Source organism: Rousettus aegyptiacus, unplaced genomic scaffold (genome assembly GCF_014176215.1).
Source record: "Rousettus aegyptiacus isolate mRouAeg1 unplaced genomic scaffold, mRouAeg1.p scaffold_m13_p_6, whole genome shotgun sequence".
Lineage (NCBI taxonomy): Eukaryota > Metazoa > Chordata > Mammalia > Chiroptera > Pteropodidae > Rousettus > Rousettus aegyptiacus.
The window spans coordinates 32094910-32109684 of record NW_023416309.1 but is presented as its reverse complement, the minus strand read 5'-3'; the positions used below and the strand labels follow the sequence as shown (position 1 = coordinate 32109684).

The 14775-nt window shown below is 38.7% G+C and overlaps 1 protein-coding gene across 1 annotated transcript; it reads right to left on the bottom strand.

Annotated features, from left to right (window-relative positions):
* Positions 1–1510: 1510 nt before the first annotated feature.
* On the bottom strand, positions 1511–12335 carry IFIT5 (interferon induced protein with tetratricopeptide repeats 5). Its single transcript, XM_016127953.2, has 2 exons — positions 12201–12335; positions 1511–4522 (listed from the first exon to the last, which is right to left on the bottom strand). Exons 1-2 carry the CDS (start codon positions 12203–12205, stop codon positions 3079–3081), a joined length of 1449 nt encoding a protein of 482 aa, XP_015983439.1. The 5' UTR covers positions 12206–12335; the 3' UTR covers positions 1511–3078.
* Between the last annotated feature and the right edge of the window lie 2440 nt (positions 12336–14775).

The window sequence follows — 14775 nt, the reverse complement described above, 5'->3', positions numbered from 1 at the left end:
ATTAAAGTCATCTAATTATATTTCTTTCACCAGGTGAGTAGATTTGACTTCCAAAAGCAGACACCAAGATAGGATTTAATACAAAAAATTTATTAGGGGGACACCTATGAAAAAAAATGAATGGGAGCAGGGACAGGCTAGGGGAGCCACCGGACTGTGATGCATGTCTGCATGAGAGAGAAAAAGAAGAAAAGTTGGGTGGAAGCATTTAAGACTTCGGTGTAGTTTTAAGGAAAAATTGGCAAGGCTGGTGGAAATCCTTGAGCCTAAGCCATCTGTTGGAGGGTTTCTCTCCCAGGTCAGGGCCTGAGCTAGTATCCCTAGAAAGCGTGGCCTCGGTGCAAATGCAATGACAGATGTCAGTGCTATGAAATCTTAAGTCACATCACCAGTCTGGGTCCCAACTTTCATATTGGTAGAGTTGGTTGGAGCTGGCATTTTCTCAGGGGCCCCCTGGTTCTAAAGTTCTGTGAGTTGATGCAGTTTTTCTTGAACTGAAATGATTTGCACGGACTCAATCTAGAAAGGATTAGTGACTGCTTATATTGTCCTTAAAACTCTGGCAGATAGCACATGATCAACTGCTAAGACTAGTTCTGCACCCAGAAAGGGCAAAACTAGAGCTCCATTACCCTGAAGCCAGTTTTCTTGGCAGCTGATTCACTTGTTGAAAGGCTGGAAGCATAGCATCACTGAACCAAATAGTTTCCAAGATCACCTTGGAGATTTGGGAAAGAGGACTTTTCTTTTCTTTGAAAGGTCAAGTTACCCTAAAGGGCAATTACGACCACTTCCCTGGGGATATTTTTGGTGTCTAAGAAAGATTAGATCTTTGAGGTCCCTAAAGACAAACCAAAATGCATAAACTTCAGCCTATAAGTCTTCAGCTAAACGGGAAGAATAAACTAAGAATAAGGGCTATCTGAAGATGAAATAATCATTTAGGAAGATAATTCAAGCCATCAAAACTTCAAGTTTAACGGTTAACTGAAAAAGGTGAACTCTGAGGTCCTTTTTAAACCCAAGAGTCTATGAAATTATTTCTGAACAGTTATACATTTTAGAATGGCAAGTATAATTACTGACAAAATTTAGTTATCATAAACTTTAATTTTAGTTCAATATTTTAGTTCTACTTTTCATATGCTGACTTTATGCTTTCTTAAAAGTTACTTTTTAATATATTTCAATGTTTTAATATTTAGTGAATTTTAAAGTCATTTGATAGACCTTAAAGTCTAACATTTAAATACAGAGGCTTACAGTTATATCTTTGATACCATAACTGTATTTTACTGCATGTTAAGTGCCTACTTGGGAACATGACTTGATTACATGTTATTTCTAATGAGGGAAAATGACTTGCTGCAAAATATGACAAATGCTTCTACTAACAGGTCAGAACTTCCAGTCTGGAATTCCTAAAATAATCTGAGTAAAGATCATTTCTTTCCCTATTCTTTCTTCTTGAATAACAAATAAAATGAGCAAAGTAAACAAAAACAGGAACTTAACATTTTAAAAAATTTAATTCATGAGATACATTGCAGTATATATGTATGTTTGAATATGTATAGAAAAAATATCTGGAGGGCTACATAGCAAATCGTTAACAGTTTACCTTGGGGGTGTAGAATTGGGGTAGGGTGAGGGGAGTGCTCTTACTTTTAAGTTCATATACTTCTGCATTATTTGAAATTATACAATGAGAATTCACTACTTTTATAATAATCAAAACCGTAATAGAAATTTAAAAAATAAAAATAGTAACAAAATGTAAAAAAACACACACATACACATTAGTTTTAAGAGCTACACTGGAGGTATAAAAAAATCAAATCATATGGCACACTTTCCCACTAATAATACTGTGTGGTAAATATAACTGTATAGTCTACAACCAAAGAAACATTAGAGAAGCCACTTTTAGCAACTCTCAATTTAAAGAGTCTCCTGGGATAAGAGCCCTTAAGCAGTGACCCTTTTCAAGGTAGTAAACTGAAAGCAGGGCCTAACTTTTCCTAGATCTATAGGAAAATATGTCAATCTGAAAACTTCAGACAAAAGAAAAAGCTTCACAGAAGTAACTTGGAATACTAAACATTTAACCAAAGGTCAGAAATTGGGGAGTATGAGAACTCTACCCATTCCAGACCCAAAACTAAATCACTAAAATCTTGGTAATCTAAATGCAAGTTAGAGACATCTACTTTACCCATTTGCTTACCATTTCCCCCCAAGTTCTCTATTGGTCTTTTTATCTCAATGATTTTAACCTAAAAATACTGCAATTCTATTGGAAAAAACTCCATCTAGGTTCAGTTTAGGTTTATTCTTCTAGTTAAAAGAATCTGAGAAACTTGAGACTTAAATGTTTTTCCATTCATTTTTTTCTCATAACTATTTCTAGCTACTTAATGAACATTTTGGGAGGTAATACTTCTAATTTCTCATGGGTCCCTAAAGTTGTGTGAGGAAATCTTTTTTCTCATGTTCTAGTTTTTTCTTTTATTGAAGTCATCAGAGATGACAAACATTATTAGGAACTGTTTTCTTCCAACAAAGGATTCTTTAGGTGACTATCAGCTGATAGTTAAATATCCTCATCAAAGTCAGAACATCTATAACTGGAAGGCTCCTCCACCTTTTGCAAACTACATATTTAAGAGCTTAACTAATTTAATTTTCAACTCCTGAGTGTTCCTGACCCAGGTGTCAAAGGCTTATGTAAGATTATATTCGCTGCGTATGAGAAATCTGACAAAACTTAATCAGAAAATTATTATAAATAGCAGAGATAACGGGTATAAAGTCATAATGGCCATGCCATTTTTAAAAGTCACAACAGTTGGAATGTTGCTGTTTCTTAATGGAGTATAGTATTTCAATTAAAAAAATAGAAAACAGTAAATGATCCATTATAATGTATATAAAGTATTTAACAGGATGCCTAGTACACAATAACCATTCAATAAAAATTGGCTCTGTAATAGACAATGGATTAAAACAATAAACTAAAATATAAGAACCCAAAATAGAAGAGCTTTAGAACTGATTTTCTGGAGGACGTAGTTGTAGTTAAATGGCAAGTCGAAGCTCACAAAGAGCAGTAAGGAATTCTGCATTTTCTGGATCTATCTTTTGGGCCCGCTCATAGTATTCAGCAGCTTGCCTCTTTTCGCCCTCCAGCTTATAAACAAACCCTAGGGCACTTAAACTCTGCACATCTAAAGCATTGTGACCAAGTCTCTTGGTAGCCAATTTCTTCAGAGCACTTGTCAGTTTGCTGCGCAGGGAAGACCTGTCTTTGACCTTTAAGGCTTCTAAGTAATGGTGGATGGCAGTATTTTCTGATTTACGGTGAAATTCCTGAAAGCGGCCATAGTGGTAGTGGATCTGATGTTTGTGATCATCAGTTATGTTCTCCAGACGAAGGGCTTTCTGGAAAATGTCTTCAGCATTGCTATACTGGCCTCCCTCAGCATACATGTTGGCCAGGTCCGTGTAGGCAAATGCAAACATAGAGTCTCGTTCCACAGCTGCCTTGAAATGAAATATAGCGGATGTAATCAGCCCATCAACTTTCAGCTTATCTTTTCCTTTAGGTCTGTTGCGTGTGGCCTTCTTGATTTGGATCATTTGTGCTCTATAGCAAAGTCCCATTTGGTGATGCAGGAAAGAAGAGGTCGGTGTCACCTCTAAGGCCTTTTTCAAAAGTTCAAGGGCTTTGTCCCAGGAATTTTTTCTCCTGTAGAATTTAGCTGCATAACGAAGGACATAAGGTTGGGATGATATTTGGTCCAGGATTTCTTCAATGTACTTTTCTCCCTCAGCTTCTGCATGTACATCCTGAAGCTTCAGTGCCAGAAAAACCTTAATGTAGGTGTTATCTGGGTTCAGGGTAACAGCCTTCCTCAGAGGGCCCAGAGAAAAGCTCTTTATAGACCCTTCTCTGTCAGAATCATCCAGTCGATACACAGTAATGGCATAGCCGATGTTAAATTCTGGATTGTCAGGTTCCACTTCCAGAGCCTTCTCAAAAGCCGCTTTAGCCTTTTGGTAATACTTTCCCCCAAATTTCAAGAGGGCCCATCCTTTCTCACAGTCAATCTCAGGACATTCTAACTTGTAGTTAAAAGGACTGGACAATTTCTTGCAGACATTCCCTACCTTATCTATATACTTCTGAGCTTCTTTAAGGTGGTCCATGTGATAATACACCCAAGCGTAGTTGCCCCAAGTGACCAGACTTCGTACTTCTTCTTTGTCTGAGTGTTCACGCTGGATTATTTCTTCTGCTTGTTCCAAGCAATCTAGGGCATCTTTATTTTGGCCTTTTAGGTGTTTCACAAAGGCCAATAAATTATAAAGAGTGAGTCTCGATTTTGTAGTAAGAAATTCAAGCTGTTGCCCAATTGTATCTTCCACATCAAAGAGATCAATGTCTTCCTTAAGTAAATTCCATGTAAAGTGGCATTCTAACTCCAACAGAACAGCCTTCAAGGAGTCCTTAGGAATCTCGCTGTCAAAGATAAAATCCTTTTTAATTTTTGAAGAAATAAAACAATTTTGAAACCTTAAATACTTCTTTGCTTAACAACCAATTTTTATCTTTCATTTGATCTTACGGTAAATCATAGGCTCCTGTTGCTTTATACTAGTTTCCTCTATGTACAGTTATATCCTAGAAATATCTCATTAAATTCTTATTAGTTATTGCAAAACCAATTCTGGAGATGACAGTATTTACTATGTTTTAGGCTATTTCCTTTGGGCAGTCACTAAACCATAAGGACCACCTATTTTTAGAGAGGGGGAATTTAAATGTTTTATTTACTAGCCTTGAAAATCATTGGAAACACTGTCCCTGATACTGGGAAGACATAGGGAGAAGGAAGGGATAGAAAATATTTATTACTAGAGCCTTTCATGTGCAAGATCTTCTGAATAACCCTGGGGACATTAACCATGAACAAGACACAGCCCTTATTATAACTCAGTAGTCCAATAAAGTTTCATGGAAGTGACCCGGGAAGGGTACACAGTCCAGTGTTGTGGATGACTGTGGTTTTTACTTGGTGAGGATCCTTCTTCTAGTGTTCCTTTGTGGAACACCCTCTCCCTCTACTCTCAGTCTATGTGATTTGAGATGGGTGAGTGTCCACCCTTCACTCTAGTCTGTGGGAAGATTTTCCAGCTATTTCCTGGTCCCACTGATTTACTGGGAGAATGTCCAATTAAAATATATTTTTGCTGAAATAGGACTTTGCTGAAACTATTTCTCTTTCTTTGAAAAAATTTAAAATGGAAAGCTAGGAGTGGCCATCTTTCCAAACTCCTGGTGAAAGCCTACCTGAGAAAAAATCTAACATAGAGGAAAGTAGAGCTTACACAGAAAGACAGACAGATAACTCATGATACTGACTAAATACCTGGATCCAGTTTTGCTGGGATCGCCTTGTCTACCCACAGACTTCTATTTACTTACGAGAATAATCCCACCCTCTTCTTGTTTAAGCCAGTTTGAATTGGGTTTCTACTGTACACAACTGACAAAGTCCAATATGCTAGTTTTGTTTGTTTGTTTGTTTGTTTGCTGATGGTGGTAGGTAGGCAGTCAGGAAAGACTTTCTAAATCTACTATTGGCTATAATTAAAGGTCATAAGAAATGTACAAAAAAATTACTTAGGCTTTCTCTCAAAGAGGGAAATGGTCTAATGATGGGATGAACAGTATACAGTGTAGCAGTGGTCCACAACCCTTTTTGGCACCAGGGTCTTGTGCTCCTATGAGAATCTAATGCCTGATGATCTGAGGTGGAGCTGAGGCAGTGATGCCAGCATTGGGGAGCGGTTGCAAATACAGATAAGTTCCACTCACTGGCCTGCACGCAGCTCACTCTCTGTACATCCCAATTACTAACAGGCCACGGACCAGTACTGCTCCACGGCCTGGGTGTTGGGGACCCCTGCAGTATAGTGTGCATGTGTGTATTTCCTTTTCTGCTGCACATAGGAACCCCTCCCCTTGTACATACAATGTAAACATGTATTTGTATAAATGTTTACAGGAACTACAGTAATATTCCTATCAATGAACATCTATGGATCACCTCATATGTCAGACAATAGTCTAATTGTAGGAGACAAAGTAGTGAACAAAATAGAGAAAGGCCCTCTCTTCATAGTAATTCCATTCTGGGAGAGAAAGGATCAAAAGGTGTTGACAGAAAATAAACTTTTATATAAATCAATGAACGACATAATTCCAGACAGTAACAAGTATTAAGGAAAAAAATCAGAGTAATGGGTTTAAGTGGTGGTGGTGGTTAAAGTACTTAGGACTGCCAAGAAATAGCCCTTGTAGAAAGGGGCAACTGAAGTAAGATCTCAGCAATGAAAAGGAGACTGTCATAAATGATCTGAGGGCAGAATGGTCTAAGCTAGTGCTTCTCAACTAGGATGACCTTGCCCCTTGTCCCAGGCACATTTGGTCATATGTGGAGACAATTTTGATTGTCACTACTTTGTTTTGTCCATTGCTATATTTGGGTGGTTATATTTTGAAGGCAGAGCTGACAGATCTTTCTGACAGACGAGGTGTGGGGAGGGCCATGGGAGAAAGAAGGACTCAAGGATGATTCCTATGGTTTTGACTTTAGGACCAGAGTTAAAATACCAAGAGAACTATTTGGGAAGTTAATTCTGAGGTGTCTCCTAGTCAAATTAAGATGTCAAGTATGTAGCTGGATACTAAAGATGAGAAGGAGTGAAGTCAGAAAAAGAACATAAAATTGGGAGTCATTGGCATACAGATGAACTTTAAAACCACAAGATCTAGAATGAAATTACCTAAGGAGTGAGCATAGACAGAGAAGGTCAAAAACTAAGCTGTGATTCACTCTAGGTCAGCAGAGTAGAAGGACCAGGAAAGGAGGCCAAGAAAGAATAATCAGTGAAGCAGCAGGAAAACCAAGGAACTTGGTACCATGAAAGGCTAAGGAAGAAAATGTTTAAGAAAGAGAGATGAATATTCAATGTGTAAAATGATTCTTAGAGGTTGAGAAAATGAGGACAGAGAAGAGATCACTGTTTTGGCAGGAGTAAAGTTGATGAGTAAACTTGATGAGTGTTTAAATAGAATGCTAGGGGTGAAAACATTATTGGAGTACGTTGAGGGGATAATGGGAGGCAATGAAGTAGATATAGGGAAAACAGGCCACCCTTGAAAGGAATCTAACTATGAAGGGAGTAAAGAAGTAGAGCTACAGCTGGAGTGAGGCTGGGAGACGTGTTAAAAAAATTTAATCATGATATTTTTAATGACTTAATTATATGACAATGGGAATGATCCAGTATTAAGGGAGAAAATGATGCTTGTGGAAGAGAGGGATAATTGCAAGAAAGATGGAATATAGAGCAGAAGTGAAGCTATTCACTGTTAATACTCAAATCTTCATCTTCAACACTAAACTCTTAACCATGGTTACTATGCCCTTCATCATCCCATTCATGTCTACTTCTCTAGCCTCATTTTGTACTAGTTTCCTCTCACGCACTGGACTCCAGCCATAAGGCCCTCTAAAAAACTTATTTCTTATGCAAGTATGTACCTACCTTGGGGCATTTGCACCTGCTTTTTATGCCCTAACTCTGTGCACTCTAGAGTTCTAGGTCTTACTTACTCTCATAATTCTGATCATGATTCAAATCTCACCTCTGTGAAGAGGCCTACCCCGACCACCTCAGCTAAAGCTGCACCCACACCTTGCCAGTCATCCTAAAGTCTAGCCTATCACATTTTCCTGTTCTTTACAGCATTTTTTGAGGTTGGGAAGGAGAAGAGTGCTTTGAATCAAACATGAAAATGAGGTTTTAAATTGAATGGGACTGTATTTAGGAACTGAACAGGAGCTATCCTAATAGCCAAAAGTGACTGAAAAGTTAGAGAACAGGATTAATTGCACAATTAATAGTAGTGATTATAAAAATAATTTCATATTTATAATCTATTACTCTATGAAATGTTTTCCAATATTTATAAATGCTAAATATAAACATTAATAGATTTAATATTATATTTAATAGACATTTAAATTAGCTTATTAATTTCAATTTGATAATTTTTTTTAATATTCGTTCTGTTTTTGTAAATACAGACATATATACAGGTTTAACATTTTAGTGATTGTAGGTTCTAGACTAGAGCTGTCCAACAGAACTTCCTGCTATGATGGAAATGTTCTTATTTGTGCTATACAATATGGTAGACACTAGCCACATATGGCCACTGATCTCTTGAAATGTAGCTAGTACAATGGAGGAACTGAATATTTAGTTAAATCTACTTTAATTTAAATAGTCACACAGGACTGGTTGCTACTCTGGGGCAGAGACACTGGGCCTTAGAGAGCTTAAAAGATAAAAAGGCCTCAAGTTCAACAGGTCAGAGGTATTTTTTAACTTGAATTTTTTTCTATTTTATTTGAGGTGAAGAGCTAAATTAAATGGCAAACTAGGATATATTTGAAAAGACAACTTTACACATATGACCTGGGTTCACTGCAGATTCAACTCAATAGTATAACTGTACACTGTTCATAATATACTATCTAGAATCAGATGAGTACTCAAAAAACATAAACAACTAAAACTACCATTCATTGATAGTTTACTACATGCCAGGCAGTGTGCCAAATGTATATAAAGAACATTTAATTTTGATAACCTCATTATTTTCATTATGAGGACTGGAAGACAGAGTTTCAATTACATGTCTAAATTACAATAGCTATAAAGTGGCTGAGCCAAGATCCAAAACCTTTTGAGTTCTGTCTTTTAACCATAATTCTATACTATCTCTAATATAAAAATTGAAGGTTGTTCCTTAGGACAGTTTGCTTTAAAACACAGAATGTATCTAATGTATGTAAAGTTCACTTTACCTCAGGAGGACCTAAAAAGAAAACAGGAAGAGATTTTAGAACAGTTTAAAGAGCCGGTAAGAGGTTCGTAAGACCGACCACTGGAAAGTCGTGCCAGATATTCAAAGGTCTCAGGTTAAGAAAATCATGGTTTCAAATATAAGCCCTCAATCTAAAGTCACAAACATCATACTTTGCTGGAGTTGTTTTGAGATGGAGCTACTTCTCACCAGGACTGCTGCACAGAGTGCTTCAGATAGGGAGTGGCAGAGAGATATCTTAATTTAAGGATGTTTAATGATTCTCTCAAACAACAAAAGTTTTTGCCCAGTCAAGCTAGGTAAATATATGTTAAAAATGATCTGAAGGAAGTGCAAGAATCTTGGTTTTCAAATATATAATTATCATTATTAAGAATAGTGAATTAAAATTCTTTTTCCCATAACTCAATTAAAAACTTTCTATTGTAGATGCTGCTGACCTTCAGAAATATATCTTCTATCTCTGATCTCTCCCCTAAATTTCAGACTGATCTAATTTTTAAGTCTTCAATTAGAAGTTCAATTGGCATCTCAAAAAACGTATCTAATACAGAAACCTGGGTCCCTTGAGTTTTTCCCACTCAGTCTTCCCAAGGCATCGCTTAGTTTCACAGGCTAAGTAACCAAGAAATAATCGTTTCTCAAACCTTAATCCAAATCCAATAGGAAGTCCTGTTAATTCAACCACCCAGACACATCTCAAATCCACTTTTCTCCATTTCCATTGCTATTTTCCTAATATAAACCACAATTACCTTTCTTTTGAGCTGAGGCAAAAATCTGGTCTCTCTGCTTCCACTCTTGGTCCTCATATAGTACTAGTAAATTTTTGGAAATATAAACCAGATTATGTCTGTCTCCTGGCTTGAAATCTCCCTACTGCTTAGATATTAATCTAGCCTGCCATGTCTAACAAGAACCTAAAGGAGCTGACCTTGTCAATCTATTAGACCTTCTCTCCTACTGCTCCCTAATTCACTGATTTAGACATACTGACCTTCCCATCACAAACATGTCAAGTTCAAAGACTTTTACACCTGGTGTTTTTACTCTACTTGGAATGCTCTGGTCCTAAATCTTTGAATGCTAGCTCTTTACAGTTCAAGTATTCCTTATTTAAGAGGCTGCCTTGGAATGCTCTGGTCCTAAATCTTTGAATGCTAGCTCTTTACAGTTCAAGTATTCCTTATTTAAGAGGCTATATGAATGTTGTTGTGAGATCTCTACCTAAAATATACCCCTCCATTCTAGGTCACTCTCTTAGGCCATTACACCATTTTATTTTCCTTACAGATCTTATCACTTCCTGAATTATGTTGATTATTTACTCACTTATCTATTGTTTGTTTGTTTCCCCCACTTAAATGTAACCTCCATGAAAATAGAGACCTTGTTTTGATTTTAATTTTTTGCCTCTGTGTCCCTAGGATCTATTATTCAAGGGATATAATAGAAGCTCAAGAAATAAATATTTGTTGAATGAACGAATGAATACAGTTATATACTGGTAGCTTCTGGCATGTCCAGTCCAGAGGTATACACCTAGCCTAAAAAAAGCACATGAATTTCAGATGAGGGAATTCCTGCTAGTTCATCCCTTCCTGCTAAAAGGCTCCAAACTTTTTCCCCCTTTGGTCTTTTCTATCTCACTTGCCTTTATAGCTTACCATGCTGTGTGGCCCCATGCTTGGATTTTGAAAATAGGTTTTGAACTGTTTCCTGTAATCCTCACTGGGAAACCTGGTATGATTATCTCTTGATAGTTGTTCCTTTCTCTGGTGTAACTACATCAAAATCATGGGCACGATTTGCCATGCCCTTAACAGCTTGCCCAGATCCTCCACCATACCAGCTTACCAGCCCCCTCCCTGTCCATTTACAGAGTAAAGTGAACATTGGCTTCTGTCCTGAAGGTTTCTACCAGCTAAACGTCCAAAGACAATGAGGAGGGCTGCTTTGGGTATGAATGTGCTTGTGAGATCTCAAAGGGACCTTCAGTCAGCCACTAAAATTCACACACAACTGGAAGGCCATGAGAAGTTTTACTTTTTAAACTTTGTCTAAATGTTTAAACTTTGTCTCTGGGAAGCTGGCAGAGAGAGGTTATTATGTTTGAAAAGGCAACATTTATCTTTAAGTAATTTTTTTTCTAGGAAGAATCAGTCTTTCGATGTCCTTGGGAGAAAGTCCCAATGGGGTCCACCCCATTCTGCACATACACATACAATGCACCCCTCTTTCCTCTTTGTTTTTCCAGGCCCTCTTGATACCTTCCTCCTTTCTCACAAATGTTAGGACTTTTTTTTTTTTTAGTTCTCATAACAGCCAACATTTGCAATATGTGCTGTCAATTAACCGATTCCACAGTCCTAAGAGATGGATAGCATTAATTTTTACAGATGAGAAATACTCAGAGTTTTAAGAAACTTTTCTTTGAGTCACCCAACTAGGAGAACAAAGGGTTATATGCTTCAGGAATCCAAGATCTTAACCTCTCATTCCTCAACTTATTGAATGCAAATGATTCACTAACTACATACAGGGCAGTGTGCTAGCCCTAGGGATACAAAAAAAAAAAGGTGAGAAAAAGACCATCACCATAAAACTAGTAAAGAAGACAGATAAAGAAATCCTGATAAAATAGTTGGGTGGGACAATAAAAATCTGTACGTGGTACAAAAGTAGCTCCCAAAAAGGAAGAATTCAGACCCAGAAATCGGAGAGGCAAAATGGCAGGAAGAGACAAATGGGCTGCCTGGAGCTGCGACCAAATCGCATCTGCCCAAAGGGAAGGCTTGGGAAGCAGAGGAAAGCGATGGACCTGAGGAAACCCGTGCCACGTAGAGGCTGCGCAGAATGGCCCTGGGAGCGGCCGCCAACCAAGCACAGTCACCACTGCGGCGGCTGAGAAGCCGCAGGGAGAGGTCAAGCTTCCCAGGGCGCGTCGCCTGGCCACACGGCCTAACAGGCCTGACCGCAGAAGTCCGGGGAGAGGGTCGGCACTCCCGGGAAGGGTGCGCTCGTACATGCTCCTCAACAGGCCCGATTTCAGGCGCCCAGGACCTGGAAAGGGATCTCGGGGAGCGTCCCAAGCCAGATGCCTGGGTGCAGGACGAGGGGGGCTCGGCCTCTTCAAGGGCCGTGACGCCGCGTGAGAAACGGAATAAAAGAAAAACAACAGTTTGAAACAAAGGCCTACTCAGAATTTGGATGGGGAAGCGGGGAAAGCCCTTACCTCATGGTGGCTGGGCTCTGCGACTCTTCCAGGGAGGCGGCAAGTCCCCTCGGGCTTTCTCAGGACCGGGATCCCGTGCTGCTGAGCGGCTGGGCGCACGCGGCATGTGCGTGCGCGTCCGTGTGCGCGTGCGCGTGGGCAGGGGGTCGGGCGGGCGGGCGCGCGCTTCCCGCGAGGCTTCTGTCCCGCTAGGTGGTGCGAGGGCGCTTGTCTTTGTTAAAGGCAGGACCGGAGCGGGAAAAGGAAACTGAGAAGTGAATCTGATCCTGGACTAGGTAAAGTACAGCTCCAGGAAACAGAAACTTATAGAAGGGATAAGTGGGGACCCTCTCCCTCCCCCGCGCCGCATTTAGAGGCCGCGGCAAGAGCACAAGGTTGTTTAGAGTTGCATTTGCAGCTGGGCCTTTGGATGTTGGTCTCTCTGAGTCCGCATGCAGCTCGGTTAGCCTTTGCTTTCTTTTCTTTTCTTAAATAGATGACAGGAGCGTTATTTTTCAGCGTTATTTTTGTCACAAGGGTGGCAGTGATATTCTTTCCAGCTTTGTGCACCCTAAGCTAAAACCGAAGTACCTGCTTCCAATCTTAATTCAATTAACAAGACTACTATGATGTGTACCTGTGCCATTATTTACGTTGGGTAAATTTAGAGACATTTTGGGGTCAAAATGCATATACATTTTAAATTTTAGTAGATACCGCCGCATAACTTTGTAAAGAGATTTATACTCCCTATTTGAGTTCATACACTCAAAATTGTCAGAATGTGTGCTTTCTTTGCCCTTGCCAACTGCTTTCTGTAATAAGATTCAGGTAAAGATAAAGGTGATATTGGAAATCTAAACAGAAAATGGCAATATTGATGCACGAAAATTTTTGTCTCATTCGACTTCATTCATTCAACGAATTTCATTAAACAATTGCTAAGAGCCACACATTGTTCAGGCACTGTTAATAATAACAATGAGTTAAACAGACAAGGAATCTACCTTGTGGAGTTAATTTCTAGTGCTTAAGATAATAAAGAATAAATAAAACATATGTCAGATAGTGCTTTGGAGAAAAAGCATAGAGAGGGTTGGAGTACAGGGCGTTTCACTATTATAAATGTTAGTGAAGGAAAGTGTCACTGAGAAAGTGTCAATTGAACAAAGGTCTGAAGGGGATGAAAGTGGGTATGAGGCTAAAGAAGTGTATGTTAGGCAGAGGAAACAGTAAGCATAAAGGCCTAGAGGTAGGAGCATACTTGACCTGACTGTGGTTGGAGTGGAGAGAACAGGGAAAAGTTTTAAGACATAAGAGCAGAGACAATGTGTATGTGGTCGCCTGTAGGCAATTGTAATATTTATCTTAAGTAGGAAACCACTTTTTAGAAAAGGTACTGAATAGTTTGAGTAAAAAAAATAAGCCCCAAATTTCCTTCTTATCAAGGAAAATTTTAATAGAGCTCCAGTGTTTGAAAAAAGCTTCCAATGCCTTGATCGTGTTTTTTCTTCCTAGTTCCCACTTCTTTCCCTTCCTTTCTCTTAGCCGTACTTGGGCCAAAAAATAGTGTCTGCTTAGTAAGGATTAAATGGATGACAAGCAATCCATAGTCAAAATCAAAGGGGAAAAAAAACCTTCTGGTTATCTACTTATATTGTTTAGAAATTCAAATTCAGAAAGACAAAGCAGACCATAAAAATTTTAAAGGAAAAGACATTTTCAGGATTGAGAGGAAATAAAGACTTCCCTGCCAGTGGTTCGACTTATTTGGTACCACACAGCCTCCTCTCCCAAAGAAATTCTTTCAGGTATTGTTTTTGTGAAATCAAATCTCTTGTTTTAGTAATAAGAAAGTTAAGAAGATTGCTTATATGTCAGGGGTCCCCAATCCCTGGTACCGTGGACCAGTACCAGTGGACCTGTTAGGAACTGGGCTGCACCCCAGAAGGTGAGCATCTGTATTTGCAGACACTCAGCAGCACTAGCATCACCGCCTCAGCTCCAGCTCAGATCATCAGGCATTAGATTCTCATAGGCGCCAAAAAGGTTGGGGACCGCTGTTCTATGTAACTCTCATGCTTGCCCTTCAATGATACACATTTTGCTTGTTCAATTCCTATAAAAATGTAGTAGCAATTCAAAGCCCAGCCAAATATTTCTGATAATTCCTTGGAGATTTGTATTCTCATGGATTAGAGGTCCCCACCAAGAAATGGAGGGATCTTAGAAGCTGGTTAAGGTACAAAAAGATTATGCCCTAGAGTTACTGGAGGAATTATAGCTGTGCCAACATCTTAATTTTTGTCCAATGAAAACTATTTCAGACTTCTGACCTATAGAACTGTTGGGTAATAAGTCTGTGTTTTTCAGGCACCAAGTTTGTGGTAATTTGTTCCAACCACAATAGAAAATTAATATATTCTCCCCCAAAATATACAATAATTAAAGAACAAAAAATAAAGTTGCTTTTTTCTTTTTAAAATACTACTTATTGTTCTTTGCCTTTTAATGAAATGTCATAATCAAACATGATTGCCACAGATGGTCTGTCATTTCATTTAGTATCTGTTTCATATTTCTTGTTTTAATTAGA